This window comes from Helobdella robusta, assembly GCF_000326865.2.
Source record: "Helobdella robusta unplaced genomic scaffold HELROscaffold_7, whole genome shotgun sequence".
In the NCBI taxonomy this organism is placed as follows: domain Eukaryota; kingdom Metazoa; phylum Annelida; class Clitellata; order Rhynchobdellida; family Glossiphoniidae; genus Helobdella; species Helobdella robusta.
In genome coordinates, this window is record NW_008705398.1 from 1,838,417 (window position 1) to 1,856,329 (window position 17,913).

General features: G+C 33.0%; 1 protein-coding gene across 1 annotated transcript in view; it reads right to left on the bottom strand.

The window, feature by feature from the left end:
• The window catches only part of HELRODRAFT_164811 (hypothetical protein), a gene marked incomplete at both ends in the record, with an annotated part of 33,284 nt that extends 15,773 nt beyond the window's left edge, over nt 1-17,511 (bottom strand). Inside the window, 42 exons of the mRNA XM_009030772.1 lie at nt 103-302; nt 462-570; nt 916-1,115; nt 1,488-1,596; nt 1,706-1,905; nt 2,055-2,163; nt 2,259-2,458; nt 2,619-2,727; nt 3,027-3,232; nt 3,607-3,715; nt 3,868-4,067; nt 4,238-4,346; nt 4,584-4,783; nt 4,966-5,074; nt 5,310-5,509; nt 5,711-5,840; nt 6,031-6,230; nt 6,372-6,480; nt 6,700-6,899; nt 7,036-7,144; nt 7,408-7,607; nt 7,815-7,923; nt 8,390-8,592; nt 8,861-8,969; nt 9,346-9,348; nt 9,544-9,657; nt 10,030-10,229; nt 10,705-10,813; nt 10,889-11,088; nt 11,180-11,288; nt 11,371-11,573; nt 11,683-11,791; nt 11,921-12,117; nt 12,296-12,404; nt 12,536-12,735; nt 12,942-13,050; nt 13,304-13,497; nt 13,831-13,939; nt 14,570-14,800; nt 15,045-15,238; nt 15,691-15,767; nt 17,029-17,511. Of these exons, the coding sequence (XP_009029020.1) occupies nt 103-302; nt 462-570; nt 916-1,115; nt 1,488-1,596; nt 1,706-1,905; nt 2,055-2,163; nt 2,259-2,458; nt 2,619-2,727; nt 3,027-3,232; nt 3,607-3,715; nt 3,868-4,067; nt 4,238-4,346; nt 4,584-4,783; nt 4,966-5,074; nt 5,310-5,509; nt 5,711-5,840; nt 6,031-6,230; nt 6,372-6,480; nt 6,700-6,899; nt 7,036-7,144; nt 7,408-7,607; nt 7,815-7,923; nt 8,390-8,592; nt 8,861-8,969; nt 9,346-9,348; nt 9,544-9,657; nt 10,030-10,229; nt 10,705-10,813; nt 10,889-11,088; nt 11,180-11,288; nt 11,371-11,573; nt 11,683-11,791; nt 11,921-12,117; nt 12,296-12,404; nt 12,536-12,735; nt 12,942-13,050; nt 13,304-13,497; nt 13,831-13,939; nt 14,570-14,800; nt 15,045-15,238; nt 15,691-15,767; nt 17,029-17,511 (6,688 nt within the window). The remainder of the gene's footprint in view (nt 1-102; nt 303-461; nt 571-915; nt 1,116-1,487; nt 1,597-1,705; nt 1,906-2,054; nt 2,164-2,258; nt 2,459-2,618; nt 2,728-3,026; nt 3,233-3,606; nt 3,716-3,867; nt 4,068-4,237; nt 4,347-4,583; nt 4,784-4,965; nt 5,075-5,309; nt 5,510-5,710; nt 5,841-6,030; nt 6,231-6,371; nt 6,481-6,699; nt 6,900-7,035; nt 7,145-7,407; nt 7,608-7,814; nt 7,924-8,389; nt 8,593-8,860; nt 8,970-9,345; nt 9,349-9,543; nt 9,658-10,029; nt 10,230-10,704; nt 10,814-10,888; nt 11,089-11,179; nt 11,289-11,370; nt 11,574-11,682; nt 11,792-11,920; nt 12,118-12,295; nt 12,405-12,535; nt 12,736-12,941; nt 13,051-13,303; nt 13,498-13,830; nt 13,940-14,569; nt 14,801-15,044; nt 15,239-15,690; nt 15,768-17,028) is intronic.
• Nucleotides 17,512-17,913: the final 402 nt, after the last annotated feature.

Consider the following 17,913-nt stretch of genomic DNA (forward strand, 5'->3'; position numbering starts at 1 on the left):
TTATCTAGGATTCAATAGTAGAAATTAATAAACAAAAAAACTGACGTATTTTATATTTTGAAAATTTTAATAAAATATTTGAAAGGTATTTAGCGCAGTCACCTTTAACTGCTAAACTACAAGTTTGGACAAGTTTTCCAGAGAGATTAGAAGCCACGACTTGAATCTCTCCTCCATCTTTTAGACTAACTTTCTTGAAAAATATTTTTTGTTTTATCGTCGTCACTTCGTTCGCGTCAGTGTCAATCGTTTCTTTGATGAGAATTCTTTCATTGAAACGTAACGCTTTGCCATTCAATAACCTGCCAATTCAATAGATGGCTTTGTTGCATATCGCATATTAAACCAAAAATTACGTATATATTTTAAAATTTTATATTTTTATATTTATATAGGTTTTTTCAGAATGAAAAATTGTTTAATTAAAAAGTTACAAAATCACTAAAACAGTCCTTTCTAACCAGTGAACATCGGGTTTGGGCGAGCCGAGCACAACACATTGGAGAGTCGCTTCGTCATCGGGGAGTGTTGAAACGTTCTCTGGCTTCTCCACGAACTCCAACAACTTCACTAACAACAACAACAAATTCACTAACAACAACAACTTAACTAACAACAACAACTTAACTAACAACAACTTAACTTACAACAACAACTTAACTTTTCAACAACAATTTCACCGACCACATCAACATCAACGTTAAAGTAGATTCTTACGATACATGATACAACTACGAAAAACACACCAAGTTATAATTCTCTCAAATCAAAATTATAAAAACTCTTTTTAAAACTTATTACGTTCTATAACTTTTTAGAACTTATATTCGTTATTGCTTCTTAATTTAATTTTTAACACACTCCTAATGCGAGTTTATGTAATTAAGAGAATTTGAAGCGAAAAGCCAAACCAACTTTTGTTCATCAAACTACAGACTTCAGTTAATTTTCCAGAAAGATTGGAAGCCACAACCTGAACCTCCCCTAAGTCTTTTGGGTCAAGTTTTTTTATAGTAATCTTATGTTTTACAGTGGAAACATCATTCGTATCAGTGTCGATTGTCTCTTTGATCATGATTCTGTCATTAAATTCAAGCGGCTTGCCGTTAATTGACCTGGATTATGAAATGTTTGAGAGTGGAAATTCGTGATTTACCAGCATTCAAGAAAAATTTCATGTGGGCGGTGAAATGGTGCAGTGGTTAAAGGCGCCTGGTCGTGATGTCCTGTGTTCCAGTGACTGGGTTCAAATGCAGAAAAATTCCTGCCTATCGCACGCTATGTATCTGATGTGTTGATTTGCATTTAATTACGTGATCTGCTTTTGTCGTTGATGTCATTGAGTAATGCATCAAGAAATAATTTTTATTACTATTACAGTTACTTTTAATTTCATTATCATTTGTTTAAATTGTTGAAACTATTTTTTATAAAGCTAAATAATCACTAATGGCGTCGTGTATACTGAAATATTGAAAAATTCAAACCAATAAAGAACTGGTCTCGGTGATCCAGAAACCACACAACTGAAAGTTGCGTCTTTACCAAAGTACGATCTTGCATTCGTTGGCTTCTCCAGGAATTCCAGATATTTTTCTGATAAAAAATTATTTAAAGACTTTTTCCCCACTTTTATTGAAAAATACATTTAAAAAACAAACATCATGATAAAAATTGTCGTTAGTCTGGTTTAAATTTGTCATACCACCTTTAACACTCATTGATGACGACGCATAAATGTTTCCAACTGAATTGGAAGCTACGACTCTGATCTTTCCCGCCTCCGTTGTAGCCACATTTTTGATGGTGATGACTTGCTTCACGGTGTATACATCGTCATCGAAATTGGTGGTTTCCTCCAGTGCTATTCTGTCGTTCTTTACAATTGAGCGGTCACTTAAGGTCCTTCAATGTTTGCAATAGTTTTGTGAGATGGTTTTGCGTTTGTTTTGAGTTTACGTACAGTTATATCCGTTTTTTTTGCATGTTTGCTTGGTATATATTGAAATTATTTTTTAATTTAAAAAATATAATCTTCATTAAAATTTGTGTACCAATTAATGATTGGCTTGGGATAACCTGACACGATACATTTGAAAGAAACTTCGCCGTCGTTGTAACATGTGGCGTCAGCTGGTTTCTCCACAAATTTCAATGATTTCTCTGTAAGCATTTTCGGTAAACATTTGAAAAACTTAAAAACAAATTATTAAATTATATTAGTTTTATTTTTTTCCTAATTATTAGTCCATTGTTACTTTTCAAGGTCAACTTGGCTGCTGAAAATATTTTCCCACAGCTGTTGGAGGCCACGACACGAACTTTTCCTTCGTCGGCTGAAATGATTTTATTGATGACGACCGCCTGTTTGATGACGAAAGTATCTTTCTCATCAATAATTACACTCTCCTCCATGTTGATTCTGTCGCTGAATGTCATCTGCTTGCCGTTCAGTTGCCTGTTTTGTCGGGTTTAGTTAAGTACTTTTAATTTACCACAAAGAATTTAAAGACTGCAATAGTGTTTTTACATTTTTAACAGAATTTTACCAAAATATTCTTAGTTGTTTCAAAAATTAATAATCATTATGAAAGGAGAATAAGCTGGGAGTTACGAACCAGTCAACGATCGGTTTAGGATATCCCATCACAGAGCAACTGTAGGATGCGTTTTCGTCAATGTACGTCGTCACGTCGCTAGGCTCGCTCACGAACTTCAGACTTTTCGCTGCACGAATGAAGTTTGCTTGATTTGTTCGAAATGTTTGTAATTTGAAATGGAGATCAAATCGATCGTTGGGATTCATGAAAATTATTAAATGTTTTTTAACAGTGTTTCACGTGCACATAAGAAGTATACACGATACGAAATTATAATATAGGACTTGTACTTTTGTACCATTCAAAACTCCAATAATATTTTGCAATCAATATTTGATCGTTTGACTGGATTAATAATGCACTTTAAAATTTATAACAAGGCCCATCGCAAAAATTCTTTAAAAAAATAAATATTCCCTAACCTACCTCTAACTACGAACGGGGCACAGCAGGATAATTTTCCAGCTGAATTAGACGTTTCAATTTGAACCTCTGAACTACCTGACATTGCGACCTTTTTGATCTTGATGGTCGTCACCTGTTTGATGGTGAATCTGCCCTCCTCATCAGTGTCTACCGTCTCGTCTAGGGTCGTATCCTCGATGGACATTTTTTCCCTACTGGGCAGTGTCCTGTGGTGGTTTTTTTTATCGGTGGGGAAAAATTTTTCGAATTCTGAATAAAGTGCCGGTTAGGTAGAAATAATTTTTTGATTTTTGATTATTTGTATATATTTATAATATATTTTAAAATTTGATTCAATAAATTTATACTCTTCATCTTAATTTGCAATTTTTATTCTTGCAGAATATTACGTTTTGTTATGTTAAACATTTCAATAAATATATTTTGCAAAATAAACTTAAAACTGAAATTCTTTTAATAATTCTGCTTGTAGAGAAATTGACCAAATTTTTAAATTTTAACAAGCCCGTTATGAATGGCATCAGCAAATAGCGTTCAAAATGTTTTACCAGGGAACAACAAAATTGGAAATTCTTCCTACCAAAAGATATTGGGCTTCGGGTAACCCGAAACGACGCAACTGAACACCGCTCGGTCATCATCGCTGACCGTTACTCCAACCGGCTTCTCCACGAACGATATCGAATTTTCTGGAAAAATTCAAATTTTTCAATTTGAAAATTTTTCAGTGAGGCAGGCTCAAGCAAAAATTTTATCAAATACTGAAATGATTTCAACATTTAAAATTCTTGACCTACGTCAATTTTTTCGGAATTATTTTGAAAGATTTTCAAAATTTCACCTTTGACCGATAAGTTGCAGGTTTCAGATATTTCACTGAAAATATTATAAGCCACGACTTGAACATTTCCTCCGTCTTCCGGTATAACCTTTCTAATTGTGATCCTCTGTTTGATTGTGGATACCTCATTTACATCAGTGTCAATTGTCTCTTTCATCAATATCCTGTCATTGAACTGCACTGGCTTACCGTTTATTAACCTGTTAAGCAATATTCGGAACTAAAGGCTAAATTTTAACATCTATTTTAATCAGATGTATTGCTTTAAAATAACTAACAATAAAAGTTCAATTTTATTTTATGTTATACATGAATTTATTGAAATTAAAAGCTATGAAATTATTTGAAAATACGTAAAAACATTTCAAACCAGTGAAGGTCCGGTTTTGGTGATCCGGAAACGGCGCAACTGAAGGTAGCTTCCTCATCGGGATAAACTCTGGCATTCGTCGGTTTTTTCAGAAATTTTAATGATTTCGCTGGAAAACATGATGTAGTTAACATGAAATTATAATATTATAAAATAAATGCCTAGAATGCCTAAATGTTAAGTTTCAAAATTAATTAATTATCTAATATTTGTATACAAAAAATTTTCATCAAGGTTTTAAACACTTGAGAATAAATACCAGCTTGAATGTTAGAACCAAAATATATATAAATGAACGAGAAAATATCATTACTATTTTTATTTCTAATTTTATAAGGAATATTACTTTTGATTTTCAGATCACAGGCTTCAGTTAATTTTCCTGAAAGGTTAGAAACCGCAATTTGAACTTTACCGACATCTTCTGAAGAGACTTTCTTGATTGTAAGCTTTTGCTTTATCGTGGATACATCATTCGCGTCGGTATCAACTGTCTCTTCAATTAAAATTCTGTCGTTGGAAACAACTGGTCTGCCATTAATTGTCCTGGAGATGACCCAACGTTCAGACGTTTTGAGAGCGTGATTGAGGCACGAAATTTTGGATTATAAACACTGACATATAAAAAAAATTTTCTTTACTTTCTCTAGTAATAAAAAATTCTACAATAATTATAAAATTAATAAAAATTTATAAAATAACTATAAAATTCAAAAAACAATTGAAACCATTGCACATCTGGTTTAGGCGATCCTGTTACAACGCAGCTAAAAGTTGCATCCTCTTCAATGAAGGTAGTCACATTTTTGGGTTTTTCTACAATTTCTAGGGATTTCACTATAATGAGGTGAGAATCATTTGTGAGTTTTATTTCAATATTTAAACGAAATCAATGGCGTTTCATTTTAGTTTAAGAGTGCGATGTAAGGCAATGAAGCTTTATTTTCGATTGGTTTGTAACATCCTGCTCAATATCAATTTCAACATTCATAAACGCAGTGTAAGTGTTCATTGCTTCAAAATCAACAATGTGTATTTTATTGAAAAGGAAACATTTCAATGAATCTGTTACCTTTAACTATCAAATTGCAAACGTCATTTAATTTCCCGAAAAGATTGGATGCCACAACTTGAACCTCTCCTCCATCTTCTGCCTTAACGTTCTTAATGGTGATCTTTTGTTTTATCCTGGTAACGTCATCCACATCTGTGTCAACGGTCTCTTTAATCAGTATTCTGTTGTCCAATATTACTGGTCTGCCGTTGATCAACCTGTGTTTAACGTGCAACATTTTTCACTTGGCCAAAAATTTTGTTACTATTTTACGTGCTATACAGACCCTTTTTCTTCTTTTTTCTTAAATGAAGGAGATAAATGATAAAATAGAACGACAACATTTTCTTGGCGTGTGTGCAATTTGAGGATTTAATGTTTTAACTCAATGAAGTTACAAAAAACTGAAAAATCCCAACCAATGAACGTCTGGCCTAGGTGATCCGGATACGGCAGAGCTGAACGATGCGTCTTCACCAAAATATGTTGTTACATTTTTCACTTTCTCGAGAAATTCTAATGATTTTACTATAGGGAATGTTATAATAACTTTAAGTAAAAATTTTTTCAAGTTTTATAATGATAATGCCAATATAATTCTTATAAAATAAATTTATAAGTTTGAGCAAAATATTAAAATGTAATATGTTATGATTATTTTCAATTCAACGTTAAACTCTTTTTTTATCAAAAAGGCAATTGTGATGTACAATTTTTAGAACGTTTTATGCCTAGTTACTTTTGGCTGTCAGTCTGCAGGATTCAGACAACTTTCCGAAAAAATTAGAAGCCACTACTTCGATCGTCCCGACATCTCCTGGAGATATTCTCTTAATGGTAACCATCTGCCTCACTATGGACACGTCGTTCAAATCGGTTTCGACTGTTTCTTTTTTTAATATTCTGTCACTGAAAACTACCGGCTCGCTATTCATTAACCTGCAAATTAAAGTTGGAATTTTTGATAAAAGCCAGAGGATATCTATTGTAAAATAAATTTTAACATTATTTTTAATAAGAGATAAGAATAGACGCGATTGTTTTTTTTAATAAAATGTAGTAGGTTAGAAAAACTCAAACCATTGAATATCTGGCTTAGGTGAGCCCGACACGACACAATTAAAAGTTGCACCCTCATCTAGGTATGCTGTCACATTTTTCGGTTTCTCAACAAACTCCAATGACTTCGCTATTCAGTAGAAAAACGAACAATTTGGGAAAGTTTTTAAAAGTTTTATTTAATATAGATGTTAATACTAGGTTGAATGAAAAAGTAATGCATAAAATCCCAATTTGGTATTTTCAACATTCGAAATATTAAACTCAATTTTTTATCTATTAATAAAATGTTGAATGAATTCAAACCAAGTTGATAATTTATTAAATTTTGTAACTATTTTGAAATAACCTTTGACTTTTAAATTGCAGACTTCACTTATTCTTCCACCGAGATTGGTAGCCACAACTTGGACATTCCCCACATCATCTTCAGTTACTTTTTTAATTGTAACTCTTTGTTTAACAGTGGCCACATCATTCAGGTCAGTGTCAACAGTTTCTTTTATTAATATTCTGTCGTTAAACTGTACTTCTCCATCGTTTATTAACCTGTCGAGCAGAGAGTTCAAAAATGTGTGATCAACGTTAGTCACATTTTTATAGAAAAAGGTGGCAAAAGTTTTTTTTTCAAAAAAAAGAAAGAATTTTCTGTCAAGTTATAATTTAAAGCTGAAATAATTCAGACCAATGAAGTTGAGGTCTAGGTGCTCCCGATACAACACAGCTAAAAGTCGCATCCTCCCCAAGGAAGGTTCCTTGATTTTTCGGTTTTTCTATAAACTCCAGCGAGGTTGCTGGTTACAAATGAATGTAATTAAAATTCACGTATTATAAATTATTTGCAGAGTTTTTAAACACTGTTTCTAATACATTATTAAAAATGTTTAAAATCATTTTTATATTTCTAAGGTTTTGTTAAACATTATGTTTGACAATCTAGCTCCAGTATTATTACAATAATATGTTTCAGTAAACTTGTTGTAACTGAAAAAGAGCATGTGTGATTCATAATTTTAAAATTTACAACGACATAAAAATGACGTTTTTTCACACTAACCTTTAGTTGCTAGATTGCATGTTTCAATTAATTTTCCAATAAGATTGGAAGCCACAACCTGAACCTCCCCCACATCTTCTGAGGACACTTTTTTGATGGTGATCTTATGTGTTATAGTGGAAACATCATTCGCATCGGTCTCAACCGTCTCTTCAATCAGGATTCTCTCGTTGAATTCAACTGGCTTGCCGTTGATTAACCTTCAAGTGATTGACTTATCTGAAGCATTCTGTGTAAACTCAACTTCTACACATTTTTGACATAAACTTATCGCACATATTCATTTGAAGTTATTGCCACTATTAATTATAATGTTTAAATAATAAAATTTAAAAATCTTTCATTAATATATTATTTAAAAATGGAACAATATAATAAAATCTATAGAAATGTAACGCGACACGAACCAATAAACACGTGGCTCTGGTGATCCGGATACGATGCAGTTGAAATTAGCACAATCCTTAAGATACGTGGAAAGACTTTTCGGCTTCTCAAGAAACTCCAGCAACATGGCTGATTAAATTGATTTAAGAAATAATAGTTGTTACTGAAATGTTTGTAAAATAATTTTAAAAGATACCTCAAGAAACAAATTTTAGCTGCAGCTGTTTTAAATAACCACTAATTTAAAATTTTGAAATTAGCACAATCCTCAAGATACGTGGAAAGACTTTTCGGCTTCTCAAGAAACTCCAGCAACATGGCTGATTAAATTGATTTAAGAAATAATAGTTGTTACTGAAATGTTTGTAAAATAATTTTAAAAGATACCTCAAGAAACAAATTTTAGCTGCAGCTGTTTTAAATAACCACTAAATATGACCGTTCAACACAAAATAAATGTCAAAAAAATAAAAACCGATATTGTTATTTTGAAATATTTTGATATGGTACACAAAATTGTGGCTAGTAATAAAATTCGTTACTTGTAGAAGAATAAGAAGTTACAAAGTCTCAAAAGTTTAACATTTCCAACCACCTTTCACAGTCAGCAACGAGGATGCGTGGATGTCTCCAGATGAATTGGAGGCATCAACTCCAACTTCTCCAGAGTCTTCCGGTCTCAATTTTCTGATGACGACCACATGTTTTACTGTGTGCTTGCCATCGTCATGGTCTGCTACCACGTTTTCTTCCAGCGAGATTCTGTCGTTCGCTTCTATCGGCTCCTTGTTAAGAGTCCTGCGATGCAAAATAAATTTGTGGAAAATAATTTTGTAACAGATAATTTTTTTCAGTTTGATTTTCGAGAAAATTTTTTTGTAAATTGAAAACAATTATTAAGTCATAATTTTAATCTAACGTATTTACATATGATATTTCTTAACAATTTTTGTTGCAAAATATGTAAATCTAAATGCTTATTTTTTTTACAATTTGACGACTAAATATTTCTATTCATTATATAATAATAAAAGAAGCATTATTTAGAGTTAAAAGCTGAACAAACCAACGAAGGACAGGCTTGGGCGAGCCTGACACGACGCAACTGATGCAGGCACTGCTGCCGCTGTAAGTTACGACATCTGTCGGCCGGTTCAAAAACTCCAATGATTTCGCTGCATGAATTTTTGATTATGCAATTTTTTTTATAAATACAGTCAAACCTCTTTATAACGAACTTCTATACAACGAAAACCTCTATATAACGAATTTTTCATGTTCCTTGTAATTTTACAAATTAAACTGTTTCTATGAAACAAAAATAATTTCTCTATAACGAATAATATTTATAAAAGTTAAAAAAAATATCCGATGAATTGATATAAGCGGTGTCTTTGTACACCTTTAATTTTCTATAGCCATATTTACTGTTTCTTGTTCTATTATTCTAGTAAGTTTTACCAACTCTACTTTGAATAATTCAAATGGAATTGAAGTCATCGTTGCATGAAACAAAGAATAAATTTCGCTTCTAAAATTTTAATTTCTAACTTTCTGTTATCAAATAATTGATTAAAAGATTTTTTATATAAATTCTTTTTTTTGCAGCTTAACGGCGTTTCAACACAGTGCGGCTATTTTTACGCCATTGGATCATTAGAAACTAATTATTTTTTGTGACATCTAGAGAACTTCAAATTCTGTTGATCAAATCTATCTCCTCCACGAATGAAATCAAGACTTCCTGACTTCTATTCTGGAAGAGCAATTCTACATTTGATGGAACCCCGAGTTTCCTTCTGATCTGATTGTATTTTTCACATTCAGTTAATATATGCTGAATAGATAGTTTTTTGTCACAGGCTTCACAATAAGATGGTTTTGTTTGGTTGAGGATCCAGGAATGTGTGATTGTTGAGTGTCTTATTTTTAATCTGTTGATAACAGACTGAAGATGACGATTTAAATAACTATTTTTGAACTTTTTGTTATTTACTGATGGCATACATAATTTTATAAAAATTGATGTTTTATAAATTCATATCATATAAGCACATTTCGGGAAATATAGAGTTTTTTCCCCGAACAAATTCTATTTAACGAAATTTTTATATAACGAATATTTTCCTGGAACCATCAAATTCGTTATACAGAGGTCCGACTGTATTGAAACAATAATAAATTTGTTTTGTATAAGTTTTTATGATTAATTTTTCGACATGATAAGCCAGTTACCTTGGACAGTTAACTTGGCAGCGGAAAAGACTTTTCCAGCTGAATTGGAGGCAACCACTCGAACATCTCCAGCGTCAGCTACTGTTACTTTTTTGATGGCAACCGTTTGTCTGATGGTCGATAAGTTTCTTTCAATGCTGCTAATTTTTTCGTCCATGCTAATTCTTTTATCGTCTGTTATTGGCTTTCCATTGAGGAACCTGGGTTGAAAAATTCGGATTATTTATTACTTTATAATTAGAAACTGCAAACAGCGTTCAAAAAATTTTAGGACAAGGAAGAAAGTTTAAAAATTTAAAGTAGAAACTTTTCAAAAGTTTCAAATTTCATACTTGAAGAACTTCTTAAAAGGGAAAGTTAAGAAAATTATTTTCAGAAATTAACTCAAAAAAAATTCAGTTCAACAACCAGGTATAGATTACAATAAAATAAATCAATTTAAAGCCAAATATCAAAGGAAAGATTAACTTATGCTTGCTAACATTATCGATTCAAAACCAATGAGATGTAGAGCAAATTTTATGTAATAAAAATGGCGGCACAACTAATTATTCACAAAACGCCAAACCTCAAACCATTTTTATCACAATTTCATTTATGAACACTCAAAAATACTTCCTCATGTTATTAAATTATTAAAAAAAATTGAAATAAATTAAGCCAGAGCGCAAAAACCAGTCGATATTTGGTCTCGGATAGCCAGAGATCGCACAAGCAAACGCAACATTCTCGTCGTCGTATGTCGTAACATCAGCTGGCCTCTCCAAAAACATCAACGATTTGGCTGTAGAAATAGCATTTCAAAATAAATCAACAATAAGATAAACTTCATGCTTGACATCTCGAATAATTTATTCACCTTTCACATTTAACGAGGCACTGGCTGATATTCTTCCAGCTACACTGGAAGCCACAACCTGAAACTCTCCCTCATCTTCTGCAGTTACTTCACTGACGACCACCACCTGTTTCACGATGGAAGCACCTTCATTGTCCTCCTCTACTGTCTCCTGCTGTTTGATTCTGTCGCTGAACTTCATGGGGCTGCCGTTGTGATACCTGTTATAAGTTTCCACGAATACAATGGATTGATTTTTATTTTATGAACAATGTTGATAACTTGAAATTTTTTTCACAAAACGTAACCAACCAAGTCACATTAGGTTGCTGTGATCCGGAAACAATGCAAGAGAACTGAACATCGTCCTCGATATCCACAGAGCAATCGGCTGGCTTCCTCAAAAACTTTATAAACTTTTCTGTAATAATAAACAAATTGAAGAAAAAAACTCTTCTAATGGAACAGCATTTTATAAATTAGATACATTAAACTCTATTAACCTTTCACTACCAAAAAGCATGTCGCCTCAACACTTCCACCCTGGTTCGTAGCAACAACTTGAACTTCTCCTCCATCGGTTGGGATGAGTTCTTCGATGAAAATGGTCTGTTTCAATACCGACACGTCATCTTCCTCACTGGTCCCCACTTCTTCTTTTAGATACATTCTTTCATTGAATTTCATCAGCTGGCCATTCATGTGCCTGAATTGAGTCGTTAATTGTTCTTATATTTGCAAGATCTTTTTTCATTAAAAAATGTTGGGATTAATATTCATTAGTTTATTATTTGAATATTCAAATTCCCACAAACCATTTAAGATCCGGTCGTGGAAACCCTGACACGATGCAGCTGAAGACAGCCTCGTCACCATGGTAGGCTTTCACATCAGATGGACGACTCAGAAACTTTAAAGATTTTACTGCAATGATTTTAAAAAATTATCTCGGCTAACGAACTTTTTAATTTGAATTTTACTTTTTTTCAAAAAACAAAATAACAGTAGACAACTTTGATTTTTACAATAAATTGTTGAATAAAACGACCGTACTTTTGACGTTCAATTTGGCTCTGGCAGATATCTGGTTGGCTGCATTCCAGGCAACAACTTTCACATCTCCATCATCTAACAGGGAAACTTTTTTCAACACAAGTGTCTGCTTCACTGTCACTTCATCATCATCTTCGTTAATTTTTTCTTGTAACGATATTCTACTGTCGAAGAATACAGGCTGGCCATTCAACAACCTGTGTTACATTTATTTATTAAATGGGATTGTCTCACGCGTTGGTGTTTTTATCACACTAAAATCACCGCAAGAACGTCATAATTTTATTTCTTGGTAGTACGATGACTTATTAGCTTTACATACTCAAATTACTTTACACTCCGCAATAAAGTTTGAGACGAATGATAAACACAAACCAAATGATATCTGGTTTCGGCAATCCACAGACAACGCAGGTAAGTGAGGCACTGTCATCATAAAAGGCGGTCACATCTTCGAGTTCTTGTAAAAACTTTATTGACTTTACTGGAGCAAAAATATTTCAAAATCAGAATAACTAATAATGAAAAGTAGTTTGTTAAAGATTGCTTTGATAATTTCAATATTGAAACTTGTAAAATTTTTAACAATAAATCGCTAGTCCAAATAATTTTAACCTTTAGCAATCAACATGCACGATGCATCGATCTCTCCCGCCAAATTTGAAGCCATAACCTTGACCTCCCCCTCATCTTCTGACGTCACTCTGGTGATGACGATCGTCTGCTGGACGATGGATACGTCATTCTTGTCTGTACCTACTGTCTCCTCTTTAGCGATTCTGTCGTCAAATTTCAACGGCCGGCCATTGATTCTCCTGTCGTGAAATTCGTTTCTTCTCACAGCAACGTGTTAAATACATTATAACTTTATTTTTGCCTTAGGTGTTGGACCATTTGGAGCTTTTTTCAAATCAATTATTTAGTTTTATATTATTTTGTTCATTTTTGTTCGTTTGATTTTTAATATCAAAGTTGGAAAATAATAAATTGCAAATATTTTTTAAACTCTTCAAAAGCAGACCATTTTATATTTGGAGTGGGAGAGCCAAGAACAATGCACTTGAAGGTAACTCTGCCATCAACATGAGTCACCACGTTGTTTGGCTTCTCCAGAAATTTCAACGATTTACCTGACAAAATTATTACCTTCAATTAAATTTATCTATTTTCACTGTAAATGTAACTTTAGCTCAACGCGATAATATCTCGAATAAGTTCAGTAAAAAATAATTACAGAATGCTAGTAAAATTTGCCTGTCCTCCGTAATATGAATAATAATTTTTCGTTATATAAATTATAATTTTATAAATCGTACTTAAATAATGATTATTTGATGAAATAAAACCAAATAATCACCTAAAAATTAATAAAAAAAAGATCACTTTTAATCCTTAAAGTAGCAGAAGCAGAAGCTCTTCCCGCCGAATTGCTGATGACCGCAGAAACGTCTGCTGCATCGTCCTTAGTTACGTTGTGAATACTGATCGTCTGTTGGATGATGAAGTCAGCTTCACTCAGCACCAATTCTTCTACCTTTATCCTCCCGCCAAACTCCAGTGGCGCTCCGTTGATAAACCTGTGTTGGAGAGATGTTGTTGTTGTTGTCTGGTTGGTCAGTTGCTGGAGACGACGTTTTAGGAGATTGTGACATCGTTGATGTTGAAGTTGGAATTGTGAGTTTAGAGTTTATATATCTTTGTATATATAGATTGTTATTATTATTATAATCTATAGAGATTTTTGAATAATGTCTAAAAAATATGAATGATATCTGTCAATATTTTTAACTTTTTAAATTCATTTATATAGTTTTACGTTATAAAAAACACTTTCATGATAGACAAAACTATTATAAATGTAAAGATAATCTCACTGCAAACGACAACCACCCCAACCACACCCCACCAACCAAGCCACATCTGGCTTCGGACTTCCAGACACAACGCAATGAAACGTGGCGTCACCGTCCTCATACGTGATCACATCTTTTAGAGCCTCCACAAATTTTGGCGCTTTAACTAGAAAATAAAAAACAAATTTCAACATTGATTTGTTGAAGTCTTCAAGAAATTCTTTGGTGCTTTCAACACTATCATATGCTACAAAAATGTCGTCAACATATCGGCAGTATATACGTGGTTTTAGCTGTGGCTTTTTGTTGGATATTGTTTCTTCCAGCTAACCGACATAGAAATTTGCAATGAGTAATTCCAAATGGAGAGCCCATCACAACACCATCAGTCTGTTTATATAATTTCTTATCTGGTCCATAGAATGGAGTCTCCGTTGTACACAATTTTAACAGTTTTTCTAAGTTTCTTTTGGAGATTGGTGGTAGTTCAAGCGTTGAGTCAAACATTTTGTTCAGTACATTTCAGCGAATCAAAGTTGAAATTTAAAATAGAAAAGGCAGAAAACAACAGACTACCATTCCTCGATGTTTAAGTTCATGGCAACAATACCAAATGTAAAACCTCGGTTTACACAAAGGCTTCAAACAAAGATCTATGCCTAAACGAATGAATTGAATGTTACAAGAAATTCCTAGAGAGTACAACCGCATCGTTTGTAAACCGCGTCACTCATAACCTATATAAACAGTCACATAAATCAATATACTAAGAGCGTTTGACACACTAAGAACGTACCTTTGCTTATGATCGGTGTTGGCGGAATTCGGAGTGTGGTCGGTAGATGGTCCTCCCGTACGATCATTTGACTCTTCAATACCTTCACTGTGTCCATCTTGTTTTCATTCCAAGTTGTTAGCTTGGATGAATTATTTTCAGTGCTCTCCTTCGCTGGCTTGCTCTTGCCGATGTTGACATCGTGGCTCGTTAAATAGGTCTGATGTTCCTTCGTTACGATGTGTACGTTGTCTGGAGATTCGATTGTTTTATAATATCTATGATAATTTTTATACACTTTATACTACGTATTCAAGCTTTAAAATTAGATAAAAAAATTGATTTCTTATTTATTAAATTCAACACCAATTTCAATTAATTAATTAATTAGTTTATTAATTTATTAATTAATTCATTATATTATGGTCTTCATTCGCCGTTGGATAACTCTAAATCCCGAAAAAAAAAATTTTTAACAATCCAACAATATTTTCACCTTCAATGACAACAGTGGCTTGCGAGAGAGCTTCTCCGAACTCATTGACAGCCCTGCAGCTGTAGACGCCACTGGCGAGCGCTGGTGGCCTGGCGCAGAAAAGCAGGTAGTCGTCATCCTCCCTGCTGCATTTGAATTGGAGATCGGACTCGGTGGAATTTCCGTAGTCGTCACATTTTATCGGCACGTTGTTTCTGGTTGGAAAGTTTTGCTAATTTTGCCAAATTAATTTTTTTTGAATTTTTAATTGTATATATTTAAATTAACCTTATTCGATATTATCTAAATCATTTATTAATTACAAATTACAGTATTCATAACCTTTCAGTTAATATTTTAATGATTTAATTTTACTCTTTCAAAAGGCTATCCTACACGTTTGCAATGTCATGTTATGTCATGTCGTATTATGTTGTCGCCTTATGTGCCGTACCACATTAATAAATCAAATCTATAAACGAAAAAACTCAATTAAATTTTACTTTATGAAAATTCCAAAGCCTTATTAGATTACATTATGTTAATTGATCTATTGGCAAATTATTTAGCCTGGGTATTAAATGTTACAAATGCAAATTTAAAAACCAAAACAAACAAACAAATATACAAACAAATTAATAAATAATAAAAACAAAAAACAACCCACCTAAACCAGGTTACCGTTGGAGCTGGCTGACCGGATATGCGAGTGACTAGGAAGAGATAGTCGCCCAGTTGGATTGTCTACCGGATGTTAAATAAATAAAAATGTCATTCTATCGTCATTGTATATCTTTATCATTTCTATCTGTTATCATTATGTCTATATCATCACTATCTGTTATCTTTATATCTCTATCATAACTTTTATCATTAACGTCATCACTATAATGGGCTGTTGCCGGGTTGAATGGTCTGGAGGAAGTTTAATACATATCTAAGTCATTCTATCATCCTTATATATCTTCATCATCACTCTCTATCATCATTATATATCTTCATCATCACTGTCTATCATCATTATATATCTTCATCATCACTGTCTATCATCATTATATATCTTCATCGTCACTGTCTACCATTATATTCTTATCACCTTTATTATCATTATTACACCATCATTATCGCTATAAGGATTATAAATGTCAAGGCCGTTACCATAATTGTAATTAATTATAACTATTGTTGTTATAATTGTTATTTATACCTTCATCATCGTCGTCATCCTCACGATCACTGATATTATTAACAATCAGTATTATCATTATCATAATCAAGATAGATCATCATCATCATCGTCATCATCATTACTATCATCCGTCACCTGGTTGCTTAGTTTTTTTACAATGGTTGGTTTTTCCGGCTGCTTAACTAGAGTTTGAAAAAAAGAGATTTAATAATATTATTTTCATTGTAATTATTTTTAATTTTCTCTTAATCATTCCCCAGAGGTTGAAACCTTCCCAGAGGTCGAAACATTCTCAGAGGTTAAAAAAACGCACAGACAAAATCCACGCATTGCGCGCTCGTTACGCGTGGTAGGATTCGAACCAGGTCAGTGCATCACCGGGAGCAGGCGTTTTAACTGTTACGCTATCACGCCACAACTTAGATTATTTAAATAATTTTTTTTTTCAAGTTAAATGAAAATGAAAGAATTGAGTCACAACCAACCAGTGCTCTTGACGAAAGGTATCTTGATTGTGAAATATGTTTTGGTATTTAAAGTTAATTTAATGTGAATAAAATTTAATTTTAAACTTCAGTATTTATTTATAAAGTTAAGCAACCAGTATATCAGACATTAAAAATAAACAAATAAAAAAGAAAATAAAAATGTGAAGTTAGAGATGAAACATTTACGATGGCTTAAAGAAGTTGTGCAAGAAAGAGACCAAAATTGTACCACAATGAAATTAGGCCATAATAATATTTTTAATTATTAATTATATCTACAACAAAATCATTCCACAACTGGAGCGTGGTGAGGCGTGCTTGTACGTACTTGCTTGGCATCTCGCGGCTGGAGGTAGAGGAAGATGCTACTCCGATGTCTTTTCTTCTTTCTGTCCAATACAATCGATACACTGAGCATCCGCTTGTTGCAGTTTCTGTAGATTTGCATGGCATTGTCGTGTGAGTGGCTGCATATTTGGCGCTCACTTTTTAATTTGCTGTTGTTGGTGGTTGTGGTGGTGGTTAATTTTTTCACGATGACGTAATTTTTACTTCTCTGCTTGTCGATCATGCCATTGAACTCCACTTGCCTGCTTGCAGACAAGAACTTTTTAGGCAACCAGAATACGTTCGTTTCGTAGATTTTGGAGTTTTGGTCATGGTTTCCAAAGATTATTTCTTTGTACGTCAGTCTGGGAGGCAAAGGTTCGACACTCTTCTTGGCCAAGGTGATTGTTGTGGCGAATCTTTTTTCTGGAAGAAGGTGGGATGCTGGTGTCGCTGGATTCGATATTTCAGTTAAGATCACCATTTTGCTTCTTTACTTAAATATTCGCTCGTACAATTTATTTATTTTTATTCTTTGTAATTACTGTAAGAAAAAATTCTGCTGTCGTAAATTTTTTGCTTTAATTAATGAACAACCAAATTGTAAATAGGCCAAAATCATAAATTTTTGTATGTCCAAGTTTAGATAGATAAACTAAAGATGTGTTGCTCCTGATGACAAACAAATAAATCAGAAGTACATCCTTTCAAATGTGTAGATCAATATTTTTTACGTGTACTACTTCCAATCAAACGAGTTCGTTTAACATCCAACCAGTTGAAAAGAGTACGGCGAGATGAAACTTTTCGCTGGAACCTCGTTTCATAGATAGTTTTATAAAAGGTTTACCAGATTGAAAATCAAACTGAGCAAGTTGTACACAAA